General features: G+C 35.4%; 3 protein-coding genes across 8 annotated transcripts in view; 2 read left to right on the top strand and 1 right to left on the bottom strand.

Moving 5' to 3' along the window:
* The window catches only part of LOC111503553 (uncharacterized), a 290,692-nt gene that overhangs the window by 158,016 nt on the left and 118,542 nt on the right, over positions 1 to 14,134 (top strand). The window lies entirely within an intron of this gene.
* Positions 1 to 14,134, bottom strand: part of LOC111511503 (uncharacterized) — a 246,865-nt gene that overhangs the window by 215,189 nt on the left and 17,542 nt on the right. The window lies entirely within an intron of this gene.
* On the top strand, positions 2,695 to 10,699 carry LOC141485885 (uncharacterized). Its single transcript, XM_074183492.1, has 2 exons — positions 2,695 to 3,221; positions 8,541 to 10,699. The coding sequence occupies exons 1-2, from the start codon at positions 3,208 to 3,210 to the stop codon at positions 10,438 to 10,440; spliced, it is 1,914 nt and encodes a 637-aa protein (XP_074039593.1). The 5' UTR covers positions 2,695 to 3,207; the 3' UTR covers positions 10,441 to 10,699.

Genomic DNA, 14,134 nt, shown 5'->3' with positions numbered 1-14,134 from the left:
CTATTCACAGATGATACACTACCAAAAGATTGTTTCCTTCCTATTGGAGTACTCATGGGATAATTTGAAGTAGATTGAACATTTCCATGGTTTGACGATAACATTGATGATTTCGAAGTAGCGTTTGATGATAAAACATTCAATGGATTCGTTATGGGCTCATACAATTTTTCAAGTGTCGTACATTTTCAATATTATCATTCTTGATAGAGTTGAATTTCTGCCTGACAGCTTCTGTTGTCTCTACTAGTTGATGTTTCAAATTCATTTCACTGTTTTTATTTCCAGAATCATTTTTCGTAATCATAATGCCCTTTTTAAATTATAGCTCAATTCGCTGATGAGGTGACCTCTACAATATTCAGTGATCGAATAAGTTTGAATAACAATATCATAGATATATAAAACTATCGAATCCTTTGCGATATCTACCTTCATCTATTTTTCTGTCCTCATCAATGACTAGAAATCCATATTGGTCCTCCCAGAATTTAACACACATCAATTGGAATTGTTTGAATGTTACATCGGGTGATACATGATCTGGATAAATATGGTGTAAATTCGTCTCACCTCTCACGCGTTATGATGAAATTGGTATTGTTACGCACTAATTGTTTGGGTACCCGTGAATATGTATGTGCGAGAAAAAAACAATCAACATCATTATGACGTCTCATACAGAAATATGATCTAATAATATCCTGCTTTTCACATATCACGTCATCGAAAATGAAAACAGAATTAGACTCAGCATCGGAGGGTTCCGCTATTTCTGCATTATTGCTGAATGTATGGAAACAAAATCCGTTTATAGGTTCCAAAACATTTCACAAGTACTGATATTTAGGTTAATTGAGTGATTTCGAATATAGATATACATTTCTGAATCTCAGTCCTTGTGCGATATCATTGCATTCGTCTTTCCACAATTTGAAGGTCCGAACTGATGATGGAAGTAGTGAACCATGTCTGAATAGTCATTGTCCATTCAATTCACACCCGAATTTTCCATCTAGATTATCTACAGCAAACTTTTCTTTCTGTTTTACAATGCACATCGTGTCATGGTTGGAGACTATATAAATGTTATTAGCTTATTCATTTCAATGTGTACCATCAAACGATACGGACGTATTGAAAGTGATAGTGAGATTAAAAGAGGTTGTGGTTTTGTTAATGATTTAATAAACAAACTTCCTTTTGAATTACATCTACCCGGAGGTTATCAATACTGTGGACCGGGTATAAAACTGGAACAACGTTTAGCTCGCAACGATCCTGGAATCAATGAATCAGATATTGAATGCAAAAACACGATATTCAATATTATAAGCATCCACCCGATCTTGCAGCAAGACATTTAGCCGACAAAGAACTTGAATATAGCGCTTGGAATAGGGTTAAATCGAAGAACGCGAGTATTGAGGAAAGAGCAGCTGCATTACTTGTCACCAACATTATGAGAACAAAAGGACATATGGGCATGGGTTGTAGCAGCAATAAGAAAAAAAGAAAGAGGAAACAAACGAAAAAAAATAAAAATAGAAAAGTTGAATTTGGTGCCCATAAAGTGCGAAATGTATTGAAGAAAGCTGGTGGGGATCAATTTGTGACGAAAAATAGCAAAAAAGCTATCACTGTGGCATTGCAGGCGTTACGTAAATACCTCAAAGCTGCCGGTGGAAAGAAGAAAATCCGCACACCACGCATAATTCCTGTTCCCAAGATCGGTGGACTTTTGCCATTGATACCAATTTTTGCTGGGCTATCCGCACTATGGAGTTTAGCGGGAGCCGCTGCTGATATTACCAAAGCCGTGAATTCAGCAAAAGCCAGCAGAGCGGCTTTAATGGAAGCCAACCGCCACAATAAAACCATGGAGGCTGTAGCATTGGGCAAACGCGGAAGTGGAATATACCTCAAACCGTACCGTAAAGGTTCAGGACTATATTTAAAACCATACAAAGCTGCAAACAAAACAAAGAACTACTTGAACCCCTACCTCAGAGGCCTCTCACCGATTTCGATCTCAGTTATTATGCACAAAAAATGAAAATTCCACATTTTCGTGGTGTTTTTATGCGTGACAGATTACCCTATTCAGGTTCAAGACAAAAGAACAACTATTGTTAATTTAGATGGAATAAGTGGACCAGGAACACATTGGATGGCATATAAAAAATGCGGGAAAGAAGTCGCATATTTCGATAGTTTTGGAGATCTAGCCCCACTATCGGAATTGACATGATTCTTTTGAAAATGTTCCAATGTGAAAATCAAATAAAACTATAATCGTCAACAGAAATTCAATACAGTTCTCTGTGGTCACTTGTGCTTACAGTTTCTCTCTGGATAATTTTTTAGATAAAAATGGATACAACACCAAAACTGGATCGTGAGGCTATCAAGGAAATAGGGTTTTCACTTAGTATGTTTTCAAAATATGAAAAAAATTGATAAAGTGATGCTTGCATGTGTTGCACATGAGATTGCATATGTTTGGGAAAAGTTACCCAAACATCTACAAGATGACATCGATTTAATGAAACATAGATATTGTTATGAATACCACCCCGATGAAAATTTAGACTCGGATGTTAATGATGGTCCTATACCTTGAAAATCTATGTTATATGCGAATTAGCGTCTCACACGTATTAAATTACAAAGCGATAACAGTTTCCTGCTAAAAGTGCTTATTGTGCAGTATCAGCAATATGAACACTTGTGCTCCAGACAAAGCAATTGCTGACACTGTTCAAATATTGTTTTTCATACAAAACGTATAAATAGACCCTGCGAGGTCAGAAAGATGTTCATTAACTTAGAAATCATTCTCAAGTACAGTTCATATTTATTCTGTTAATGTTCCAAGTTTTTCACGTTATATTCAAATTGTAATAAAGTGTTTATAAAGAAATAAACCAATTTTTAAAAAGTGAATTGTGAAAAACAAGATATAACAAATTGGCGCAGTCAGTAGGATTCCTGAACGTTGCTAGAACAAGAAAATTCTAACTGGCAGCGGTGGATCCCAATCCTTCAAGGAATCAAAGAACCAAGCCCTTCAAGGAAACAAAGGACCGAGCCCTTCGAGAAAGCGAGAACCAAGAGAACCCGAGGAGTCATCACTTGAAGAAAACCACGGAAGGAACACCTAGTGAAGCCCCTGGTGGAAAACTTCGAGAACAAGACGAATCACCCATGAAACAAATACTGTAAGTCAACAAAGATTCATCTCGTTTATTGTATTGAATTTTATTTCATTGCAATAATCATACAGATTGATTACTGGCTTATTGTAAAACCAATTGTTGATAATTGCACAGATCAATTATCATCAAAATAATCGTACTGTTCGATTATCTCAGAGGTATTGAGTATTGCTATTATTGATTTATTATAGACCAGTGAATCGATTAATTGAGCGATATGCCTGACAACGAAAATGCCCCTGAACCAATCCCTGAACCTTTTCCCGAAATTGAACCATATAAATTGTCGGAAATATTTTCGATCGTCCCTGAATTTGAAGGAGACCAAATATTTCTTACAACTTTTACAAATGCTTGCGATTGTGCATACCAAATGTCAACTCGCGACCAAAGAAATCTTTTGACGATACACATTAAAAACAAACTTCGCGGAAGAGCTGCCCAACTGATAAGCTCTCGAAACCCCGAAACATATCAAGAGATCAGACACCTACTGAATTTAAACTTTGGTGATACCCGAGATCTCACCTCCTTAATCCAAGACCTACAAAGACTTAAACAGCTACCAAATGAAACCGCGTTGATATTTTTCAACAGATTACAAGTACATAACGCCAAAATGCACGCTTGTATTCAAAAATCTACTCTCACTGCCGATCAAAAAACAGCTCAATCGAGACTCATCGAAACAATGACACTGAATACACTACTTACCGGACTTGAACCCAGACTAGGACAAATCATACGCGCTGGAAACCCCAGAGACATGCTCGAAGCACATATGCGAATCAGGAGAGAACTCCAACTTTCGTATTTCGAAAACCAAAAGCATGACAAACATAACCAACAGAAAAACAACATTCCCAAAAGACCCCAACAACCTCAGTCTTCAAGAACGTGTAACTTTTGTGGACGCTTTGGTCATTTGTCGAACGAATGCCGCCAAAGACAACGACCACCACCAAATAACACAAATTCCTTTCAAAATACGAACTTTCCGAAACCAAATTTTCCCCAACAAAACCGCCCTCAAACGAATTTTCAAAACAATCAACAAAGACCACAATTTCAAAACAATCAACAAAGACCGCAATTCCAAAATACCCCACCTAGGCCAAATTTCCAAAACCAAAACCAGAATCGTCCCTCAGTAATTCAACGCAACCCCAACTCAAATCAACAAAGAACACATTGCGTTACATATGAAGAATCTCAACCTCTTCAAGATCATAACACGGAGTATGAGAACTACTATACAGCTAGTAGCCAAGAAAATGACTATTATACCGATAATGGTCAATGCCCGCAAGAATATGATCAATACGATCAATATGACCAAAATGACCAACACGACCAATATATAAACAATCCAAATATCTCAGAATACCAGGATTTTCTTTCACTTCCAACACAACATCACCCTCCAGATTTCAGTCAATCCCAAGACATAACATCGGACATTCAAACTCAAATCCAATCAATGAACCTAGAAGATTATCACCCCGATCTGAACTTCCCGGAACAACGCTTCATGTAAGTTCACTTCACTCCATGAATTCAAAAAACTTATACTACATCAAAGACCTTTCAAATACCTTCAAAATTTTAATAGACACTGGTGCAGGAATTTCGATATTCAAACCAAAAACTTGTGAAAAATACCTTCACCGATTCCCAGAAAATGTAATAGTCCAGGGAATCACGGACCAAAAAGTTTTAATCACTGAATCGACTCTGATCAATTTCAAAGATAATGATCCCCACAAAGTCTATGTTCACAACCTTGATATTGAATTCGATGGTTTATTAGGATCCGATTTTTTAGAACATTATAATTGTATTATTGATCTGAAAAACAAACAATTAATTACAAATTTCAAAACAGTCCCTTTGTTCAAAGTTATAGATAATGAAGTAACTGAAAATTCGAAACCAAACCAAATTTCAATTGAACCCAGAACAGAAAGAATATTCAAACTCAGAAGTAACCTCAAAAATACCGACGCTATACTGTTAGCGCAAGAAAAAGAGAAAGTCAGAATACCAAATGCTTTAGTAAAAATTGACAACAATGGTGAATTTTTGACATCCATCATAAACGCCAACGCAATCCCCAAAACAATAGATTTTTCAGACCTTTTTCTCGAACCAATAACAAACTTTGAATCAATTTTGAACTTTAACACCTCTCACGATAATTTAGAACAAATTGACAGAACTCAAGAGATGAAAAACCAACTCAGACTTGACCATTTAAACCATGAAGAAGAACAAATGATAACCGAATTATGCCTAGAATTTTCTGACATATTTTATCTTGAAGGCGACAACCTCACCTTCACCAATGAAATTAAACACACAATCGAAACTAACAATGCGAGACCTGTGTTTACAAAATCTTACAGATACCCTCATATTCACAAAGAAGAAGTCAAAAGCCAAATTTCCAAAATGCTTAATCAAGGTATCATTCAACATTCGACATCCCCATGGTCGTCCCCTGTTTGGGTAGTACCAAAAAAGCTAGATGCTTCAGGAAAACCCAAATGGCGTGTTGTGATTGACTATCGAAAACTGAACGAACTGTCAGTAGCCGATAAATATCCGTTACCCAACATTTCCGACCTGCTAGATCAGCTTGGAAAATGTCAGTATTTTACCACCCTCGATCTTGCGTCAGGATTTCACCAGATCGAAATTGACCCAAAAGACGTTCCAAAAACAGCCTTTTCTGTTGAGAACGGTCACTATGAATTTGCCCGTATGCCTTTTGGATTAAAGAACGCACCATCCACGTTCCAAAGAGTGATGGATAACATCCTTCTTGGCATCCAAAACGAGCGCTGTCTTGTATACATGGATGATATCATTATATACTCACCAACGATCCACGAACATATTTCAAGACTAACAGAAGTGTTCAAAAGACTAAGGAAAGCCAACTTGAAAATTCAGCCTGACAAATGCGAATTTTTAAGGAAAGAAGTCGCTTATCTTGGACACGTCATCACGAAAAACGGCGTTAAACCAAACCCCTCCAAAGTTGAATGCATCCAAGAATTTCCCCAACCAAAAAACCCAAAAGAAATCAAATCCTTTTTAGGTTTAGCTGGTTATTATCGACGCTTCATACCAAATTTTGCCAAAATTTCCAAACCACTCACAAAATTACTACAAAAAGATACCCCATTTAAATTCGACTCAGAATGTTTGAAATCATTCAACGAATTGAAATTAGCCCTTACTTCTAGTCCAATTTTGATCTATCCCAACTTCGAAGAACCTTTCCTCTTAACGACAGATGCTAGCGCATTTGCAATAGGAGCTGTTCTTTCACAAGGACCGATAGGAAAAGACCTCCCAATAGCATACGCCTCCAGAACACTATGCAACGCTGAATCAAAGTACTCTACGATTGACAGAGAACTTTTAGCGATTGTATGGGCTGTGAAACACTTTCGACCATACCTGTTCGGAAGAAAGTTCAAACTCATCACTGACCATAGACCCCTCACTTGGCTTTTTTCAATAAAAGACCCAGGTAGTAGGCTAGCACGTTGGAAACTCAAATTAGAAGAGTACGACTACGAAATAGAGTATAAACCTGGCAAAATAAACAAAAATGCCGATGCCCTATCACGGATCAAAATTAATCACTTCAGAGAATGTGTAAATTTTCACAAAAAACTTACGATACTCGCTTCAAACGAAATCGATGAAACGAACAAACCAACAGACGCAGAAACACAAGACACAGAAACACAAGACACAGAAACACAAAACAAAGAAACACCAGAATACGAAGAAACCCCCTTCGAACAAATTTTACAAGAATACGAAAATTTCAGTCACTTATATGAAACTCGATCCCTGATTGACTACTCAAAAATCAAATTTGACAATTCGCAACTTTTAGACAAATCACATAAATACATCCTCACTTTTTTCTGCCAAAACAAATTAGAAGATCTTCATCATAAAATCATAGATGACATATTCGAGGAAAATGCCGAATTTTACAACGATAGAATCAATATTCTCTCAAGTAAAACCGTTAAAGACAGAAAATATTTCATAATTGCTCTACCCTTCGATCATACTTCAGCAGTAGAAATTCTATTCTTTATCCTTTATAAATGGACAGATGAAATAGACATTTCCAAAACGTACTTTGTCGAAAATAATTTGGATTTACCAATTTTGAAAATTCTTTCTTTCATTTTCGCTGAAAAAGAAATTAAAATAACAGTATGCCAAAATCTAACAAGAACTCCCGACGAAGACCAAATTCTCATCGTAATGGACCAATGCCATTCAGGAAAAAATAATTTACATCGAGGAATTAACGAAACGGTTAGACGCGTAAAAGAAAAATATAATTGGCCAAATCTGATCAAAGACGTAGAAAATTTTGTAAAGAACTGCGAAACTTGCAAAAAAGCAAAAATTTGCAGACAAAACCTTAAAAGCCCTCTAGTCATTACAGAAACTCCGAAAACACCATTCGAGAGAATAAACATTGACATTCTTGAAATTCCCACAAAAAATTATATACTTACAATTCGAGACGAACTCACAAAATTTACCCAAGCTTACCCAATTGAAAATAAATCAGCAAAATCAGTAGTAAACACTTCACTGCTATACTTTCAACACTACGGAACTCCACTCAGAATTCATTTTGACTTCGGTCGAGAATTCAACAACGCCCTACTGGAAGACCTTTGTACGCTTTATGACATTAAACAATCATTTTCTAGTGTGGACCATCCGCAATCAAACGGTTCCTTAGAACGTTTTCACGCGACCCTTCTAGAAATGATAAGAACAAATAAAATCGACAACCCTGATGAACACCCCTTAGGTATTTTACCATACGCAATAATTTGTTACAATAACACCAAAAACAAAACACACGGATTCACCCCTTACGAACTATTATTTGGACACACCTCTAGTAGACCACCCGAAACTCTGTACAACCAAAAGGAACTCATAACTAAGTACATACGAGACTTAAATAATAAAATCTCTTATTATTATAAAATTGCTCGTCAAAGAACACAAAACCAAAAAGAAAAATCCAAAATTCGATTCGATAGAAACGTTGCACAAAATATACCTGAGTATAAGGTAGGAGACAATGTTTACGTTAAAGAATCCCAAATTAAAAATAAACTAGAAAACAAATTTAATGGCCCATTTGAAATTATAGAAATCTACCAAAACTCAGCAATGCTAGTTAATTGGAAGACAAGACAAAAAACAAAAGTAAATTTTGACAGACTACGACCTTGTACTGAAAATTGATTTCATTTTCAGGATTCTCCTGCTGATTTCAGCAACGCACTCAACACATTCCCAATATTCCGTTCAACCCATTAATAACACAATAGGAATTTTTCTTCACGAAGAAAGCACTTTGAAAATTTCCAATGATAAATGGACTCTTCTCGTCTACAAAGACTTGGACTCCATAGAATTTGCCTTAAATAACAACAACAAAATTTTGGAAAACATGCTATATACTTTTGACCAATCAAACCCTAGAATGTTATCCTTCAAAACCGAAGTGAAAACACACATTAGTTTATTGACCCAAATATCTGACTCACTCGACTTGAAATATCGAGAAATATTTGCAGACACCCAAAATTATTATAAAAGATCCAAACGAGGATTAATTAATGGAATAGGCACCTTCTGGAAAGCCGTTACTGGTAATCTAGACTCGTCAGACGGCGAATATTACACCAACTGTATTAATAAACTCACTCAAGATGAACACCAATTAGAAAACCTTTTGAAAAATCAAATATCGGTGACCACATCAGTAATTAGAAATTTCAACACAACTATTCAAAAACTTCAAATCGATGAAGAAACCTTCAATCGAGATATCAAGCAAATAGAACAATCAATCTATAACATTTCAGACGATCTTGCATATTATGAAGCACAATTGAAAACATTGGAAATATGTGAAACACTAATGGAAAGCTATCTTTTCTTGGAATCAACTCTTGATGACATATTGAATTCAATAACATTCGCTAGATTGAAAATACTTCACAGTTCAATTATCACTCCTAATGACCTAATGAACTCACTCCAGGAAATTTCTCAATCACTCCATAAAAACAATCTACCTTTACCCACAATGCTCTCACATGTTGCTCAATATATCGAAATCATCGAACTTGAAGCATATCAAGTGGACAAAAGAATTGTTTTCATATTAAAAATTCCACTGGTCGAACCAGAAACATACACTCTGTATCGACTTTTACCAATACCAATTCCAGATAACCGAACGGGACTTCATCACATATTATTAACTGTTCAAAAATATATTGCGAGAGATGACGAATCCTTGTTGTACATTTCGCTTCAAAATTTAGAAAACTGTAAAACTCTGAATCATGGCGTAAGAATCTGTTCCGATCTACTACCCTACCCGATTGATAGCGAAGCTATATGCGAAGCCCAACTATTGAGAAGATTGACCGTCCTCCCGAAAACTTGCCAGTCTTCACTGATCTACGCTACGGAATACAATGTCCAGGAACTGAGTCTAAATTTGTGGCTCATAACAATATCTGAAGTTCTACCAATCACCATTAACTGCGAAAATATGGAACCAGTTACACGAGTGATCAAAACCAATTCCCTGCTAAAACTCCAACCCGGATGCAGCTCATTCGTTGGAAGCACTAGAATTCACTCCAAATACTTCGTCGATAGATATAAGAACGTCACATACAAAAACCATGCCGTTCGAATACCATACAGCTGTTGCGACCATCTTCCTGAAAAACGACATCTTCCAGAACTGAAACCGCTGAAACTCAACAAAATCAACGTTGACGAGTTGAACATCGCTCAACATAAATTAAACCAATATTCCGAAGAATTGGATAAACTTATCAATGAGCCGTTTGTGAACAAGCACATATCATGGTTCACATATTGCACTATAACATTGATCATTGTATTAATCATACTTTATATCTTTTGCAAATGTAGACGAAAAGGACCAATACGAATCGGTATTACATCCACTTCGAATCAACCACCCCCGGATCATCCAAGACCAGACAGACAAACATCCCGTATCTTAACGAGATTCATCCCCAGGAGAAGACCAAGTATCAACCTCCAGGAACCTATAGAAGAGGAAATCCAACTCAACACCAGTTTCCACAAGGAAAATGTTTTGTGAAAAGTTGCAGCAAAAAGCAACAACTTTTTGTATAAAAGGGGAGTTGTTATATGCGAATTAGCGTCTCACACGTATTAAATTACAAAGCGATAACAGTTTCCTGCTAAAAGTGCTTATTGTGCAGTATCAGCAATATGAACACTTGTGCTCCAGACAAAGCAATTGCTGACACTGTTCAAATATTGTTTTTCATACAAAACGTATAAATAGACCCTGCGAGGTCAGAAAGATGTTCATTAACTTAGAAATCATTCTCAAGTACAGTTCATATTCATTCTGTTAATGTTCCAAGGTTTTCACGTTATATTCAAATTGTAATAAAGTGTTTATAAAGAAATAAACCAATTTTTAAAAAGTGAATTGTGAAAAACAAGATATAACATCTATGTGTTGTATTTGTAATATAGAGGATGTGAATATCGGTATCAATAAAAATGATATTTATTACAATGGCACACTTTCGAAAAAGTGTTTATTGTCTCAAATGTGCTGTTTCTATGCACAACAATGAATTGAAATGTGTTTCAGAATATTCATCAGTCATGTCACGAAAGTTCGAGCTGCAATCTGTCGTGACAAGTGTCTTGAGTGTGGATTTTTTCCACCAGTTGAATTGGATAGGAACAGCCGTTATGGATTAGGACTTTTGGGATTCTATGGATGCAATACAATCAATAATATAACTGAAGCTAATAATTCAGTGTGTTTCAGAATCAGTAATGACAACTCATCGATACCCCAGAAGTTCACAATTGAAATTCCATGTGGTGCTTATGAAATAGAAGAGATCAATGCCGTCATACAGAAACATATCATGTTCAGATTGTTTCATGATAAAAAACCAATTGATATCGTTGCAGACGATATTTCCTATCTACACGCCAATAATAATACATTCAAATGTCGAATACGATCCAAATATGAAATTGATCTGACACATCCAAATTCAATAGCTGAAATGATGGGGTTCGCTCATGGCATATTTCCACCAAAACAGATACATGAATCATCATTACCAATGAACATTACAACTGTGAGACGTATCTGCTTAGATTGCAATATAATATCTGGTTCATATATAAATGGTGAAGAATCACACATTCTTTTCTCATTCGATATTGATGTTGAACCTGGATACAATCTCACTAAAGAACAACACAGTATTATATATATATGCCTGTCAGTCCAGAAGGTCGTCAATTGATTCACAAAATTACAGTGCGTATTTTGGATGTAAAAAATAACCTTATCGATTTTGGAAGTGAAGAAGAGATTTTCATTATTTTGGAATTGAAGAAAATCGAATAAATATTGTTATGGGTTTCATTCACAATAGACAAAATTGTATTGAACAATCCCAAACCAAAACGGCCTGCACTATCAAAAAGAAAAGTGTACATAAAAAGAAAAGTGTGCATGAAAAGAAGCTCATTCCACAAGTGTATGCTAAACAGTTAGCACATAACGCTCTGTCTGTGAGTGATCTTGAATTTTTGAAATCGATTGGATTGAAAGTGAGAAAATAACAATGGTGCTCGAAACGAACAGTGGAAAGTTGAATATATTCGATGAACCAGTGCTCGATCATTCTCTCATAAGTTTACATGAGCACACATATAAGCCCTTCAGATCACCGCTATTTAGGAATTCGGATAAAATTAGAATTGCAATCAATAATCAAGATGTTATACTATATATTGCCGAAAGCTTCATTTACATAGAAGGTAAATTCACCCCCAAAGATGTTACGAAAACATGCTATCTCTCGAATAATGCAATTGCATTCCTCCTTGATGAAATTCGTTACGAAATTGGTGGTGAACAAGTGGCTGTTGCTAGAAAACCTGAGATAACATTTACAATGAAAACCATGATATCATTTGGACAATCACATGCTAACACATTAATCACAATCGAAACAAGATATCTTGGATACAAACAGTCATGTTTTTAGTGGAAAACTACCACTGAAATATTTGATGGGTTTTGCTGAAGATTACAACAAAAGTATCTTGAATGCTGAACAGAAATTGATTTTGATGATCGCTCGATCATTCAAAAACTCATATATAGGTGAGATGCTGATTTGGAAATAAATGAAATCTAATGGAAAATAAGACATATTGTACCAGATAATGAATACAAGCTCAAACTTTTGAGTAGAATAAACAAAAGCGGTCTGAATGCCAAAATCAAGTTGGCTTATCGTATGTGGGACCTCTATGAACTACCATCATTACATAGGACTTCTTCAGACATATGGGCCATCAAAACAACTAACGCTCTGGAAACTCATCATCGCATTCCAAAGTACTACCAAATCTGAAGATAGAACACAGGATATTACAAAACTCGCAACTGCTGATATCAATAGGATTCGAGTATACTTGAATTCTGAAGTTTATCCATATGAGCGTTGGAATTTGAATTTCGATAAAAAACTTGATGCTCCTGCTTATTATGCTTTCGACAGTTTTCAGCGAAGTTATTATGATGAAGATATGAGTAAACCTCTGGACAATTTAGAGAGAATCCACTATTCGCCATCGATTGTTCCCATCAACCGAATGCAATAAAATCATCAACTATTGATATAAAGATTGAGTTTGAGACGAGGAAGACCAAGTTTCCAGACAACACTAAAGTATATGCATCAATTTTGCATGATACAGTTTTAACATACAATCCATTGGATGGTTCAGTTCATAGCAGATATTGACACTCTTTTAATTATTGATACTATTTCATTTTTCAACTCTATCATCTACTGTTTTATGATTTTTTTTTCTTCCATTTGTAACTGATTTATATCATGTATTGTAATTTTTTCCTAATTCATATATATCATATTTATTGCTTTGTAATCATTTTCTATTGTATATAATGGGATTTGGATAAATAAAATATGAAAATGATACAAAGTTTTTTATTTGACATTATTTATGATTTACAGGAACATACAGACTATCTGAAATAACTCCTTTTCGTGACCATTTTCGTGACCATCTCCAATTTCCTTTCGATTTTCATCATTCAATTCAAAGTGATGAACAATTCATTCTGGCAAGTATGGTTGGAGTCTATACAGGAATCTTCTCAGGTTCAGTTCAATCATAACCTCACAAAGTTGCCACAATTCCAATTCATTATCCAAAAATTTGTTACAAACTTCAGCGCCACTACGATAGTTCTCAGCATCACGAAGACATAATTCGATTTGTTTTTCATCATAGCAAACACTTATATCATAATTGCTTGCATGTTCGACTCCATCACCCAACACCTTCAATTTAGACGACAAATGTTGAACTGATGATTTGAGATCTACAACATTGACCCAATCTTGACTTGCATACTGCATCCACATCTTTGAATGGTGGAACTGAAATCAAATAAAAGAAAACAATCAGCAACCTCCAACTTGTTTCCATGATATAATACTCACATTCCCATTTTATTTATACTTATGAAGTGAGTGTATTCAATTAAGTTAGTAATGTTTATATTTCCATATAATCATCATCTAAATTATCTAATATATGAATATTATTAAAACAAAAAAAAATTCACTATATATAATTACTATTATTATTCAGTCATATTGAATTTGACCAGAGATCGCGTTTTCATACCTGCAAAACTTTGCTGGCTCTGCTCCAAATACACCATCGTATATTTACCACCCGATGAGTTG

Source organism: Leptinotarsa decemlineata, unplaced genomic scaffold (assembly GCF_025532065.1).
Source record: "Leptinotarsa decemlineata unplaced genomic scaffold, Ldec_3_MD MMD2_tig00026340_RagTag_RagTag, whole genome shotgun sequence".
Taxonomy (NCBI): Eukaryota; Metazoa; Arthropoda; class Insecta; order Coleoptera; family Chrysomelidae; genus Leptinotarsa; species Leptinotarsa decemlineata.
Note: the sequence above shows the minus strand (reverse complement) of the source record. Positions and strands in the feature narration are given on the sequence as shown.